The sequence below is a fragment of the Phoxinus phoxinus genome (genome assembly GCF_949152265.1).
Source record: "Phoxinus phoxinus genome assembly, chromosome: 16".
Taxonomy (NCBI): domain Eukaryota; kingdom Metazoa; phylum Chordata; class Actinopteri; order Cypriniformes; family Leuciscidae; genus Phoxinus; species Phoxinus phoxinus.
This window is the reverse complement of record NC_136891.1, coordinates 6,045,528-6,059,824: the sequence shown is the minus strand read 5'-3', so window position 1 is coordinate 6,059,824 and position 14,297 is coordinate 6,045,528. Positions and strand designations below refer to the sequence as shown.

The 14,297-nt window shown below is 36.5% G+C and overlaps 1 protein-coding gene across 17 annotated transcripts in view; it reads right to left on the bottom strand.

Moving 5' to 3' along the window:
• The window catches only part of mark3b (MAP/microtubule affinity-regulating kinase 3b), a 59,634-nt gene extending 47,657 nt beyond the window's left edge, over positions 1 to 11,977 (bottom strand). For 9 of the 17 annotated variants that reach the window (XR_013794361.1, XM_079583784.1, XM_079583773.1 and 6 more), the window contains exons 1-3: positions 9,380 to 9,505; positions 3,990 to 4,181; positions 2,733 to 2,786 (exon numbers count right to left, since the gene is read on the bottom strand). Coding sequence is in view for 15 of the 17 variants with exons in the window: in XM_079583784.1 (XP_079439910.1) it covers positions 2,733 to 2,786; positions 3,990 to 4,181; positions 9,380 to 9,490 (357 nt within the window). In the remaining 2 variants the exon portion in view is untranslated. Of the gene's footprint in view, positions 1 to 2,732; positions 2,787 to 3,989; positions 4,182 to 9,379; positions 9,569 to 11,843 lie in introns of those variants that run through there. The other 8 variants (XM_079583774.1, XM_079583776.1, XM_079583779.1 and 5 more) reach the window with 2 other exon arrangements.
• Positions 11,978 to 14,297: the final 2,320 nt, after the last annotated feature.

The following is a 14,297-nucleotide window of genomic DNA, read 5'->3' as shown; positions in this document are numbered from 1 at the left end:
ACTCAGAGTCAGATACGCAAATTTGTTTTGTGACATTACTACCAGGAAATAACCTGATTTATTAAAAAAGTCTTGAAAAAGTGTTTTTCTTGCGTTGTCTGGTTTGCATGTAAACCTGGACAACAGGTTATTTCAATAAGTTGATTTCAATAGTTTTTGTGAGTTATCAGCGAACTGGTGTCACAGTTGTAAACATGATGGTTTTCGGCATCCCGACGGCTTTGTTTCCAGGTGGACTGTAAAAGAAAGCGACACAGATGTCTCCTGGAAATCCTGTAGAATTCAACCAATAAGATGGTCTTTGAAATTCCCAAAGTGTTTCCCATTTTGTGTGCAATATGCATCAGACTTTCAGCCAAATGTCCGTAGGCATGCATGAAATCTGAGGCTAAAACTACCACTACCCCAACACCCCCTTTCCCCGTTATAATACGAAAGATCAGACATGAGATACCAGAGCTATGAAATGCCAAGCAGTGAAAGTGAGTTACGGCTGCAGGGTCTGAATCAGCAATGATAATGACTCAGCCTCCTGCCCAGGACTATGGAGTACAGACGGGCAGTCATTACACACTCCCACTGACATGAGTTATGAGCAGAGATGACAAACAACTTTGCAGAGGGTGTGAGAAATAATACAAATGAAAAAGTATACTATGATGGAACAATAAAAAAAAACCTTGACACCAAAGAATTGACTTTTGGATTTTCATTAACCGAGGCATTTAGACCAAATTAGTCATGTTGCTTGTAGTCTCGCCGGGTTCAAATGTACACTGCAGATTCTTTGATGAATAGAAAGAAGCATTTATCTGAAATATAAATATTTTGTAACATTATAAACTTCTCCACAGTTTTTGCATCCTTGCTGTATAAAAGTATTAATTTATTTTAAAAACTCTTGCTGACCTAAAACTTTTGACCTGTAGTATACATCAGTCATATTTAAAATTAGTGAGAAAAATTAAGATTTTGAGGCATTATGTGCAAAATTAGCAGACGTTTTGCATTCATTTGAAAATCATTCTAGTGAATTTCAAGCATTGCCATGTTATATAAATGTTTATTTCCACAAAAGAGTGTATTCATTTTAAATAAACGTGTCATAAATCGGAAAATAAATATATCAATAAAAAATAATTTAACTGATACAAATGAGACCAATTTGTGAAAATCTAATATTTTCACACATCAGTATGTCATGGTCTTATATGTCATAACCTGGTCTCTATATATCAGTATCAGACACTGAAAAACCAATATCAGCCAAACACTTACGAAAACATTATCTAGTAAACCATTTGCCATTCCATATTGTCTTAAATTTCGGTTCCACTATTAATTTAAAAGAAGTTTTGAAAAATGAGTTAAAAAGCAAATGGACCTTGAGGTAAGTAGTTTTAGCGTTGTCACGTTGATCAATATTATGGCATTTCATGTTGCATTTTTATTGGCTGGTCAGTAGACGTAGCTTGTAGCAGATGATCATGTTCAATTTCCGACACTGTAGAAAATGACTGCAGGCTATCTTTGGTCGCAAGACCGTGACAACAGCCGTCTTTGAACCGCTCTCACTGTAGGATGTAGGACCACCGCTTAGGAGCCACACCACATCTATTGGTCATCTATTGTCCGGTATAGCATAGCCCAAAATCGTACAATGTGTTTTACATTTGGAAGGGGGGAATCTCCTCAACCACAACCAATGTGCAGCATCCACCTGCGACGGCAGCCATATTGTGCCAGAACGCCACCACACACCAGCTTATTGGTGGAGAGGAGGTGGAATGATGAAGCACATCAGTATATATATATATATATATATGGGGATGATTAGGAGGTCATGATGGACAATGGGCAAATTTGGTCAGGATGCCGGGGTTACCCCTACTTTCTTAATTGGAAATACATATTGAGGGTAGCAGTGGGTTGCACTGGGACTGGGTCATACCCAGTCTTTGCCCCTTTGCCCCTTATGTCCCAAACTAATCATCGCCTCCCCTCCAGAGACACAACCTGAGCCATGGACTGTCAATCGGCTCGCAAATGGAAAACGGCCTAAATCAATGGCCTGGAAAAAACAAGTGCCAGCTAATTATAGGGGAAAGGGCAGCCAGTGGAAGAGAACATCAACACCTCACATTGACCTCAATGTGACAATGTGATCTATATGGTCCATCCAGACTTTTTTTGGCACCAAATACGACATTAGAACCAACAAACTCCAGGAGACCCACACTAAGCAAAGTGTCCCATCTAAGCGCTCTGCAAATGTGTAGTTATTATTCAAGCCTCTCATTCTGATTTCTTGGCTTATGCTATTATTAGCTGCCTCTGAAATCCAAGTCCACTGAGGGTTCCTCCATCAGCTACTGCTCTCCCATCATGCACCACTCTGAACAGAAGTCCTTTTGATTCAGGTCTGCATCTTGTGCTGATGAAAATGAACCTGTCAACTAATGCCAAATCAAATCAAAACGATAACTATGATGATTATAAAAATAAGCAATAAAACCCAGTGCTTCCAAAGGCAGCTGTCCCTCTAACTCGCAAAGTACAGCAATGCTATCTTCATATTTGGTTAATGTTTAATTCACTCTACAAGGACAAATGGAGGGATTCCATTCTTGCACGCCCTCGTCCTTAAACCAGCAAAAGAGAGAAAGATAGGGGAGACTGAGAATGTGGGGGACGGGATTTCTAAAGTTCAGAAAGAATCCTAAAATGTTTACCTTTTGAAGGCTGGTAGGATTAAGTTGTGTCTTATCAATTATTTTTATGGCCACCTGCAGGAAAAAGAGAGAGAGGAGGGAAAGAAAACACATTTTACTGCCTTGTTCAATGAGGTCTGACGAGTAGCCAGTAAAAGAGCATCAATTTGATGGTTTTATCGCTACAGCTCAACTCAACATCAGAGTGAATCCCACTAAAGCAGTCGGGAACAAATCCAGCTCATATTTCCACGGAGCCATGCAGAAAAAAATATACTGTATATATATCGTGCCCACGAATTAAGAATTTCTCCTCTAATTTTAGTAAATCGTGGCCATGATTTGCAAGAACCAATGAGGTTCAACGTGGCCAAAATTCTTTAAACGAAGGAACGAATCATTATATCGTGCGGCGTGCGCACAATTTACTAAACAAGGAAATGCATTTTTATATCATGCGCACGATTTACTCAAATCTAGGGAAGGAATTAGTAAAACATGCTGATGTATTAGGAAGTTGTGGGAACAAATTGTTAATTCGTGGCCAAGATATACATATTTTTTCTTCACATGGCATGTGCGGGCGGGGCTCCGTATATTTCATCCCAAAATACATGTACATTTTTTTATATATATATATATATACACAGTATATATGACATTAAATACTATAAATATTATATTATATATATATATTAGGGCTGTCAAAAGATTAATCGCATCCATAATAAAAGTTTGTGTTCGCATAATATATGTGCGTGTACGGTGTATAATTTTTTTATATATTTAAAAACACACACAATCATGTATATATTTAAGAAAAATTGGTTATATTTATACATAAAATATTTATATATAATATAAATTATATAAATGTATATACAGTATATAAATGCAAATATTTCTTAAATATATACATGAATGTGTGTGTATTTATACATAATAATTATACACAGTACACACACACATATTATGCAAACACAAACTTTTATTTTGGATGCGAATAATCATGATTAATCTTTTGACAGCCCTAAAAAATATATATATATATATATATATATATATATATATATATATATATATATATATATATATATATATTTATTTTTTTATAGTGGCATTTTTAATTTAAAAACAGGTTTGACTTTACTTACAAAATAGCATGACTTAATTTTTTTTAGCATTATATCTATGTCTCCACGTATGTTGTTACTGTGACCCTGAATAACCTTTAGTATAAACAACCAGTTTCTCCATTCATATCTTCATAAGGCTCACCTCTCGTCCAGTAAGAATGTGTCGTGCCAGTTTGACCTTGGCAAAGTTTCCCTTGCCGATGGTTTTGAGGAGCCGGTAGTTGCCGATATGTGGCTGCTCATCGGCACAGGAGGCAATGGAGTTCCGACAGCGAGCCCCTGACCGCCCGGGACGGGACGCCACTTCAGTCCGCCCATCTGTGAGTGATGTGGGCTGGAGACAGATGAAAAAAAGAAGATTATTATTAAAGACAAATACACCGTTTAAAAGTTTCATGTCTTCAACATTGATGATAATGAGAAATGTTTCTTTAGGATCATGTGACACTGAAGACTGGAGTAATGATGCTGAAAATTCAGCTTTGCATCACAGGAAAGGAATACATTACATTTTAAAATATATTCAAATCGAAAAATTATTTTAAATTGTAGTAACATTTCACAATATAACACTTTTTATGCTAATTCTGGTCAAATAAAGGCAGCCTTGGTGAGCACAAGAGACTTCTTTCAAAAGCATTTTTTTAAAAATCGTACCGATCCCAAACTTTTGATTGGTACTACTAAGACTTCCATACAGCCCAACAGCTTTAGATTAGATACATTCTCAGAACGTGTCAGAAAAGTTTAAAATAATTACGATTTTATTAAGATTAAAATTCGAATCGCTTTGGAGATCTCTGTATAGTGCATTTGTTTTGGTAGGCAAGTCGTTAAGTGCCAGACAAATGAAACATAGGGAACGTCAAATGCTGATTGCATGAAGATATCTGAACCCGACAACCTCAAAGAGGAGCTTCACCGCGAGAAATATCTTCATTTCCTCACAACAAGGATATATATCAGTGAAGTGAGCCAGTCAAAGAGTTCCAGTCTGCATCTGTTAGTACTACAGTATAGTGCCTAAAAAGTTTCCCCTCATAGGAAGGGAGACATGTAAATAAAGTAATCTGAACAAAATGTCAGACGATATCCTGGATTTCTGCGTTGACTTCCTCTTTCTCTGAAAAACACTGAAGCTGCATCCTTTCAGAAATGGTGCTTTTATAAAATCATTGTTTTTGTTTGAACGACAAGCTATATTTCCTGCCAGTCCAGTATAACTAATACTAGTATACAGTGCTAGATCAGTTTTTAAGTGAACATGAAGCTATAAGTGAGAGTCAATTCAAAACTACAAGTTTGACAGCGAATGTAAAGTTATAAGAATGTAAAATAGTGAGTTTGGCTATACTGATGAAGATATTCAAATACCAAACTGTGGAGAGACGACATTGCTCAAAACAAGACAACAACACCCAGCTACCTTACTGAATCAATAACTGTAATGGTTGATGAGTGATGATAATTACTGGACACGGTTGTAGAAATCTATTAAACATGTTAGCATCACTGAGCAAACAAAAGGCAGAGAGGACACAATAGGCTCATCTATGGATACGAAGAGGAATCATCTATGATACGTTTTCAAGCAGAATGCCGGTCCGTCTGGAACAGAGGGACTTCAATTATATCAGACATCTTAATAATAATATTCAATGAAGATGAATAGATCGCAGCACGGAAAATGAACAAGGTCTCTAAACGGGCTGCAGGAAATGAGGTATGACGTGGCTGAAGGATGAAACAATACCTGAGAGGAGACAGATCGACTAGATGTTGCCTGCATCACTGTGAGTCATGCTATGAAAAGAGCTCTGGTGATTAGAAATGGGTAGTACAACTCGATCTGGGTCAAGATTACTTAAAGGGATAGTTCACCTAAAAATTAAAATTCTGTCATTAATTAATTACTCACCTTCGTGTCGTTCCAAACTCGTAAGACTTTCTTTCATCTTCGGAACACAATTGAATCTTTTTGACCAAATCTGAGAGCTTTCTGACCCTCCGTTGACAGCTACGCAACTACCGCTTTGACGCTTCACAAAGTTCATAAAGAGATCGTAAAACTAATATGAATTGAGAAGTTTAGTCCAAAGACTCGATCGCTTTATATGATGAACAGATTGAATTCAGGCTTTTATTTACATAAACATTCATCAACTCACACATCAGTTGTGGTAAAAACGGAAGCTCAAGCATGTTTGCTTGACGTGCGAGAACCAATGACGTTCATTCTCGTGTTACGCATCACGTTTGAGCTTCTGCAAGAACCAATGAGGTTCATTCTCATGTTACGCATCACATTTGAGCTTCTGCAAGAACCAATGAGGTTCATTCTCATGTTACGCATCACATTTGAGCTTCTGCAAGAACCAATGAGGTTCATTCTCATGTTACGCAGCACGTTTGAGCTTCTGCAAGAACCAATGAGGTTCATTCTCATGTTACGCAGCACGTTTGAGCTTCTGCAAGAACCAATAAGGTTCATTCTCGTGTTACACATGTTTGAGCTTCTGCAAGAACCAATGAGGTTAAATCTCGTGTTACGCATCATGTTTGAGCTTCTGCAAGAGGTTTGTTGTTCTTGCGTGTCCAGCAGGTTCAGCCAAGCTTCTGTTTTGTTTGCTGATCAATGTTTATATGTGAATAAACGCCTAAATTCAATCTGTTTATCATATAAAGCAATCGTGTCTCAAAATTTGGACTAAACTGCTCGATAGTTTTACAATCTCTTTATGAACTTTTTGAAGCGATAAAGTGGTAGTTGTGTAGCTGTCAATGGAGGGACAGAAAACTCTCAGATTTCATCAAAAATATCTTCATTTGTGTTCTGAAGATGTATGAAAGTCTTATGGGTTTGGAACGTCATGAGGATGAGTAATTAATGACAGAATTAAAATTTTGGGGTGATCTAACCCTTTAAGTTTGACATTTAAACTCCATTTAGACATGACCATTAGTCATGCAGATTATTACTTAATCTAATTTGCTCAACAAATAAAAGAATAGTTGAAAAATCACCTATTATGCTTCACAGAAGACAGGTTTGGAACAACATGAGGGTTAGTAAATAAATAAGTTATTTTGGGTTGAACTACTCCTTTAAACTACAGAACCAGTGTAATTTGGATCATACTACAATACTATTATGTTCACCAAGGCTGCATTTATTGGATCAAAAATACAGTAAATACAATAATATTGTGATGAAATTATTACCATTTAAAATAATCTCTTAATATATTTTAAAATGTAATTTATTCCTGATGGATGGCCGCTTTTCCACAGTCGGCCCAAACTAAACCAAACTAGGCTATTTTATTCCGTGCCAATCCGGCCCAGCCGTTATAGATATGGTTTCATTTTCCACAGTGGGGCTGATAACTCTTTGGAATATAATACAAAGAGTTTACAGAGATATGAGATGTAAACAGAAACCACGTTATGGAGGATGATCAGATATTTCTATTATTAACTTGTGTTTAGTTTGCTCAAATTGCACACATATAATAACACACCAGCTATAGAAAAACTAGTAGCCGGGCAAAAGACAAGTGACCGATTCTGAGTGGCAACGTCACTACACGCATTCTATTCCGGACCAAGAGCGGTTCGTAATCGTGCCGTGCCGAACAAATATAACCGTAACCATTCTTTGCCGTAAAAGAGTTCAGCCGGACGGTGGAATAGCGAATAGTGTCACATGATCCTTCAGAAATCATTGTAATATGCTGATTTGGTGTTCAAGAGAAAAATATACAGGTGAAACTCAAAAAAATTGAATATCGTGCAAAAGTTCCTTTATTTCAGTAATTCAACATAAAAAGTGAAACTAATATATTATATAGACTCATTAAGTGAGATATTTCAAGCCTTTATTTGTTATAATTTTGATGATTATGGCTTACAGCTATGAAAACCTTTTCACAATATTCTAATTTTGAATTTGGGGTTTCATAAGCTGCAAGACATAATCATCAAAATTATAACAAATAAAGGCTTGAAATATCTCACTTTGCATGTAATGAGTCTATATAATATATTAGTTTCACCTTTTAAGTTGAATTACTGAAATAAAGGAACTTTAGCTTGATATTGTAATTTTTCGAGTTTCACCTCTATAATCAACACTAAAAAATAAATATATATTCTACATGATGATGATGACGCATCTGATTTTAAGCTACTGGCCCAATAGCCTGGGACTCATTAAGCGGTTGGTTATTAAGTTACCCATGTTGTAAGGATACTGGTAACAGGAATAATTTGATAAAGTCAAAAGCAATTACAGGAACTGCACAAACCAATTTACAGTATGGGGAACACAGCACCAGTTCCCATTACAGATCCTCAAGCCACAACAATTAACATTATTTACAATAAACTAACAGTGAGCCAATTACTTTGTAAATACATTCTTCTGGTCTTAATTTGCCGATGTTATTGCGAAGAAAAAAAATAGCTTGTCTTCATGATTAGCTAACTCACAAATGTATGTAGCATCTAATCAATTACTTATCAATGGATTAAATTAAGTCCCCCACTACATAAATTTTTTTTTTTTCACTTAAGAAACAAGTCACATTACACAGTAAAAGTAACAGCAAAAAGGTATGTCTTAAATCTCACCGAGATATTTTAAACCAGCCAATAAGGTTGAAAAGCAAAGCATTAACATGCTAAGAAAGAAGCTCTACAAAGAATATTTTAAATTGTATTATGAGAGCATTGTGCCACATTGTAATTTATGATTCAGCTTTGAGTAATATGGCATATATTGTTTGTAACTAAAAATGGCAGACTCATGATGAGCAACAGTAAATACAAACTGGTTAACTTGATTAGATGAAATAAGGGTACATATTCCCATCTAAACAGGGGGTTAAAAAAGTCTGGTCTGATTTGTAGAACAGCAGTTGTTGAGTCTGTACTGTTTTTTATACTTGGCTAATAATAAGACATTAAATTTTAAATGCATTATTGACTGCATTAAAAAACATCAAGCGTCAAGTCTGAAACTATTTAACTGGAGTTTACAGAGCAAAACCATTTAAAATATATTTTTTTTAGGACCAGGAGCGATCCTTAAAAAGACTGTGTCCTAAATTCTCCCTCTAGGACAAATGCTCTCATCTAGGACATTCTACAGCACAGAGTAATATTTCTCTATCGCAACATGCAAGCAACCCATAAAAACATTATTGTTGCTGATAAGATCTCAACATAGTTTCACTGTAAATGTATCAAAACAGCTTCAGTCAATATCTGATGCAGTCAAAGGTGTTACAATGCAATCAGACGCTTTTACACCTTTTAAGGAGCCAATCACAATATTCACTAGTTAATAATAAACATTTCCCAAATATACTCTGAAACCTCAACTTTTTCTAGTGCATTACGCATTAAAACCTTCCCGTGTCAACAAATCTGCTTCCTCTCTGACTCTGAATGGCTTTGCACATTACAAATAGCCTTTCCCTCCTATCCTAAATGTAATCAGCCTAATTAAAATGAGTAATTAGCACTTACTATAGTTATGCGGTGCCTCTTGACTGAGTGGGAGCCCTTCATTCTAGCATTGGCGATCTGAATGGCATGAAAACTGACAATCGGTCTGTTTTTGTGATGCTGACAGCTCATTGATCGTCTGGCACAAACCGATGCTCAGAGGAGCATGAAAACATTTCCGACACTTGTCGTCAGAGGTCCGACGGGTGCAGATGATTTGAGTTTTCTCTCTCTCACTCTTTAACTCTCAGGGTACCAAAGAAGGGAATAGACGTCACTCAAGGACTAACCAGTGGTGAGACTGCATAATAAAGGCAGGTAAGGTCTCCTTGCTTATATGTGTGTCCCTTTTTCTACCCAATGACGCACAAGAGCTCCAGCTCCATCTCTCCAGCACAATAAACTTCATTTATACAGCGCTTTTTATAGACACTGTAACTCAGTGCTTTAAAAACAAGTGCTTGGCATTCTCAATATTCAATGTCCAGTTTTTTTTATTATATTATGGATGCAATTTAAACACTGACTGCACTACTGAATATTAATGAGCTGTTTATGTGACATGTCAAGCAGTGACAGTAGTGTCATGTATATATTTAATATAAAACTACTGAAGCAAGCAACATTTCTTGTATTCTTATGCATACATGGAATAGTTGTACTTTTACATTTACCACTTTACGAAGTATACATTACCACAGGACTATCTACGTGAGCTGCGAAAAGTTACGGCTAAAGCAAATCCGGTCAGATCACCATTGCACAAATACATTCGTATACTTCTTACAAATTTAAACCTGAGGAATAAGAATTATCTTTAAACTTAAAAAAAAAAAAACATGCAAGTTTCATCCAGTGCATGTGACATGATGTGTGGAACACAACACTGTAGCAGAAAAATGTTACATTGTGTCAGTGCAATGGAAACACTGTTATGTTGTATTGGAAATACTTTCAAATATCGTCATGGTTGAAATATTGCTACTCTGTAAAATTGTAGTAGTGGAAATACTGTTACACTGTATTGGGAAAAAAACATTTTACACTGGAGCCGATTTTTTTTTTCATGTCACAGGAAACATTGTTACACACTGTACCACTGCAGAATAATTGTTACAAATAACAACTAAAATACAGTGTAACAATATCACTCTAGCAGAAGTTCCACAACACTATCAACATGTAGCAGTTTTTTTTTTACAAATACTGTTACATTTTACAATTGTAGTGGAAATACTGTTACATTGTAGCAAAAATATTGTTACACTGTATCACAGTTAAACGATTACACAGGAGCAAAGCAGTGTTTTTACACTATGAGAAACACTGGTAAATTCTACATCTGTAGTGGTATTTTTTATCACTGTAGTGGAAAATAAAGTGTAACGATATTACTCTAGCAGAAATACTGGCACACTGTATCAATATGCAGAAGAAAACAATGTTTCATTCTTTCAGTGTAGTGGAAACACTGTTGTGATGTATTGGAAATATTGTTAAATATCATTATAACAGAAAACAACTGTTGACTGTTACTTTGTAAAATAGTGGAAATGTTTCAATTGTAGTGGAAATGTTACACTGTATCACAGTAGTTAACAATATGTTTACACAGAAGCAAAAAGTGTTCCACATTATAAGAAACACTATTACATTGTACATCTGTAGCGGAAATATTGTATCACTGTAGTGTAAAATACAGTGTAACAATATCACTCTAGCAGAAATACAGTCACACTGCATCACTGTGCAGCAGAAAACAATGTTACATTATCTCAGTGTGTAGTGGAAACACTGTTATGATGTACTGAAAATATTGTTAAATATCATTGGAGCAGAACACAATTGTTGATTGTTACTCAGTTAAATTGTAGTGGAAATACTGTTACATTGTAGCACAAATATGGTGACTGTATCAAGGTAGTAAAAAAAGTTTACAATGGAGTTGAAACATTGTTACACAGTAGGCCTACTGAAAATAGCGTTACAACATTAACGATGATACATTAAACAATATGTTCGCTACAGGAGTCATTTTTTTGTGGGAAAAAGAAGTGTGTAACTATAACTCCCGCTACACTGTATTACTCCAGGGGAAACATTGTTAGTTTGCATCAGTGTGTCGGAAATATTGGTACAGGAAGTCGCATGACATGAGGGTGACTTCGTTTTTTTGCGGAGTGAAGCTGCGCGTGAGAATCACACCGAGATGCGCTCCGATGTTTATTCTTAACCCGTGTCTGATCGATCAGACCACTTGCCTATAGCGATGTAAAAACATGAGATCCATAACTTTAGATAATGCCACAAACTGTATTAAACAAGATCACAACCCTGCTGATAGTTTCATCAACATATGTAGCGCTAGTATGCACGCTTTAAAGTTTAAAAGTGAATCGGAATTGGCAACCAATCAAATAAAGGCTGTGAAATACAAAGCAATCCCAGCGAACCTCACGGAATAAATAGGGCTTTTCATACTCACGTTTTCAGTATCTCTCTCATTGACAGTAGGCAGTGGTGTTCTAGCTGACATTTTAATGTGTCTTTATCTCTTGCAGTCCAAGTCTGTCTGATCACAGCAACCTTCAGTTTGCAGGGTGGACAGCTGCCGGGCACCAGCTGATGAAGATCATGGATTCGATCGACATCAAGACCAAATCCCAGCTCAAATAAAGGATCCAGACTAATGCAATAATTTATCCAGACGCATAACGGCACAACAGGTCACCGGTGTCACAAAGGAGCAACTCTCCACAAAGATCTGGCAACCAACAGGTCATAACCAATATGCCGCACTGTATTACTTTAGAAAACTTTGAAAAAGTGCCTATTGTAAACTCAAGCACAAACAGTTCCCAGGCCCCTCAGAAACTGCACACAGCGTTCAGACAAGGAGAAGGGGAGGGGGGCGACCGCTTAAAACCGGTTCTGGGTCTTGATGTAAGCTTTCCGAATGCGCAGTTCTCGTCCTTTGGCTCCAGACAAGCTGCTCTAAATCACTCCAGGTTGATTAAATTCCTCCCATCCCGAAGTGTGGATTTGCCAGTCCAGATAGAGCTCGGTCCAAGATGGCTGCGTGCTGGCTGATGGTGCCAAACCAAACCCAGCGAGCGCAGCCGGAGGAAGTGAGGACAGAGGCGGCTGCACAAGCTCATTGGCCGGCGCGGAGCTGTTAGTTGTTGCTGGGGTGATTACTAAGGAGAAAAATGTACCTGTCGCACAAAACCCCGGCTAAATAACTCAGTGGTACCTCAGTGGTCCATGCTCAGATCGCTCATTCAGAGATTTGTGACTACGAGCATGTGGAAAACACTTTAGTTTAAAAATGTCAGAGAATGTTTTGCCAAGTTTTTGAACATGTGCATGCCATAGTATATTCGAGTATAATGTAAATCTATGGTAAATAAATAAATATGAAATCGTTATAATAGTACTTTCTTGTCGTGTGTACATTATTTCAAATTTACTGATCTGTCACCGTCCATCAACTATCTTAGTAGGCTAATCATCATAAATAAGGTAACGTTAGCCTAGCTATCAATGGAAAGTACCAATGGACTCAAAATTCATCCGGTGGAACCCGTTTTAAAATTGGACATTGTGTTGCCATGGAAACGGTACTCTATATTATTATTGCAGGCCCCTCGCCTAGTCAGGTTTTTATTACAAAATGTATTTTAACTAGGCTACTTTTTAATCAAAACCTTTTCTAATCTTGACAAAACACGTATAGTCGATAGGGTTAAAATCTCGAGGTTTCATATCGTGTGATAAAAGTGATATTTGGACAGAAATGTATTAATTTGTTAGTTACTGGATAATTTTTTTTAATGGAATATGGGGTGACACCCGGTGGCCATTTTTGGTACAGCGTCTAAACAAAATTTTACAGGAACTTTTTTGTGATGTCAACTTCAAATTTGGAACACAACTTGGTTAGAAATATGGCTTTGATTTTATAGTAATTTTATATTACTTTTTTGAGTAATATTTTTTTGAATACAAAATAAAAATATTTAGAACAGTAAATTCACTGTACAACGCATTCTTGAATTACAACCATTTAAGTTTGGATATTTGTACCATCTATCTATCTATCTATCTATCTATCTATCTATCTATCTATCTATCTATCTATCTATCTATCTATCTATCTATCTATCTATCTATCCATCTATCCATCCATCCATCCATCCATCCATCCATCCATCCATCCATCCATCTATCTATCTTATGTGGTCATGTACTCATTATAACTAGATCAAAGTGTTTAGGTTTATCTTTTTTGACTGAGGTTTCTTTTGTACAAGGTTCAAACACTTTTTAAATGCTTAAATAGGAAGCTTTTTTGTTGCATGGCAGATGGTGCCTGCACACAAACACAGACACATGACATCCCACAACGGCTATATTGCTGTGTTTTCTGACATGAAAGAGGATGAGCCGCACCTTTATCTGTGCACTTCCTGTGTGGCCACATCACTCAAATAACACAGAAACAAACTAAACCAAATATAGGCTAGACAGTAAACAGATGTGTACAGTGAAGGTGAATGTGACCACTAAAGTAAAGAGAAATCTCTCACATGATCACAGAAAAGGTGCTTGCGATTTTAAATAAACATCCACTCCCAGGGAACTCAATTTGCAAATCTCAAACCAATGTGTTACTACTTGGCTGATGGCATGCAATATTTAAAGGGACATTCACCCAAAAATGAACATTTTGTCATCATTTTGAACCCTCAAGTTGTTCCGAAGCCTGTATGAATTTCTTTCTTCAGTTGAATACAAAATAAGACATTTTGAAGAATTATGGGTAACCAAACAGTTGATGGGCCCCATTGACTTTTTTTTTCATACTATGGAAGGCAATAGGGTACATCAACTATTTGGTTACCCATAATTCTTCAGATGACAGAATTAAAATGTTTGG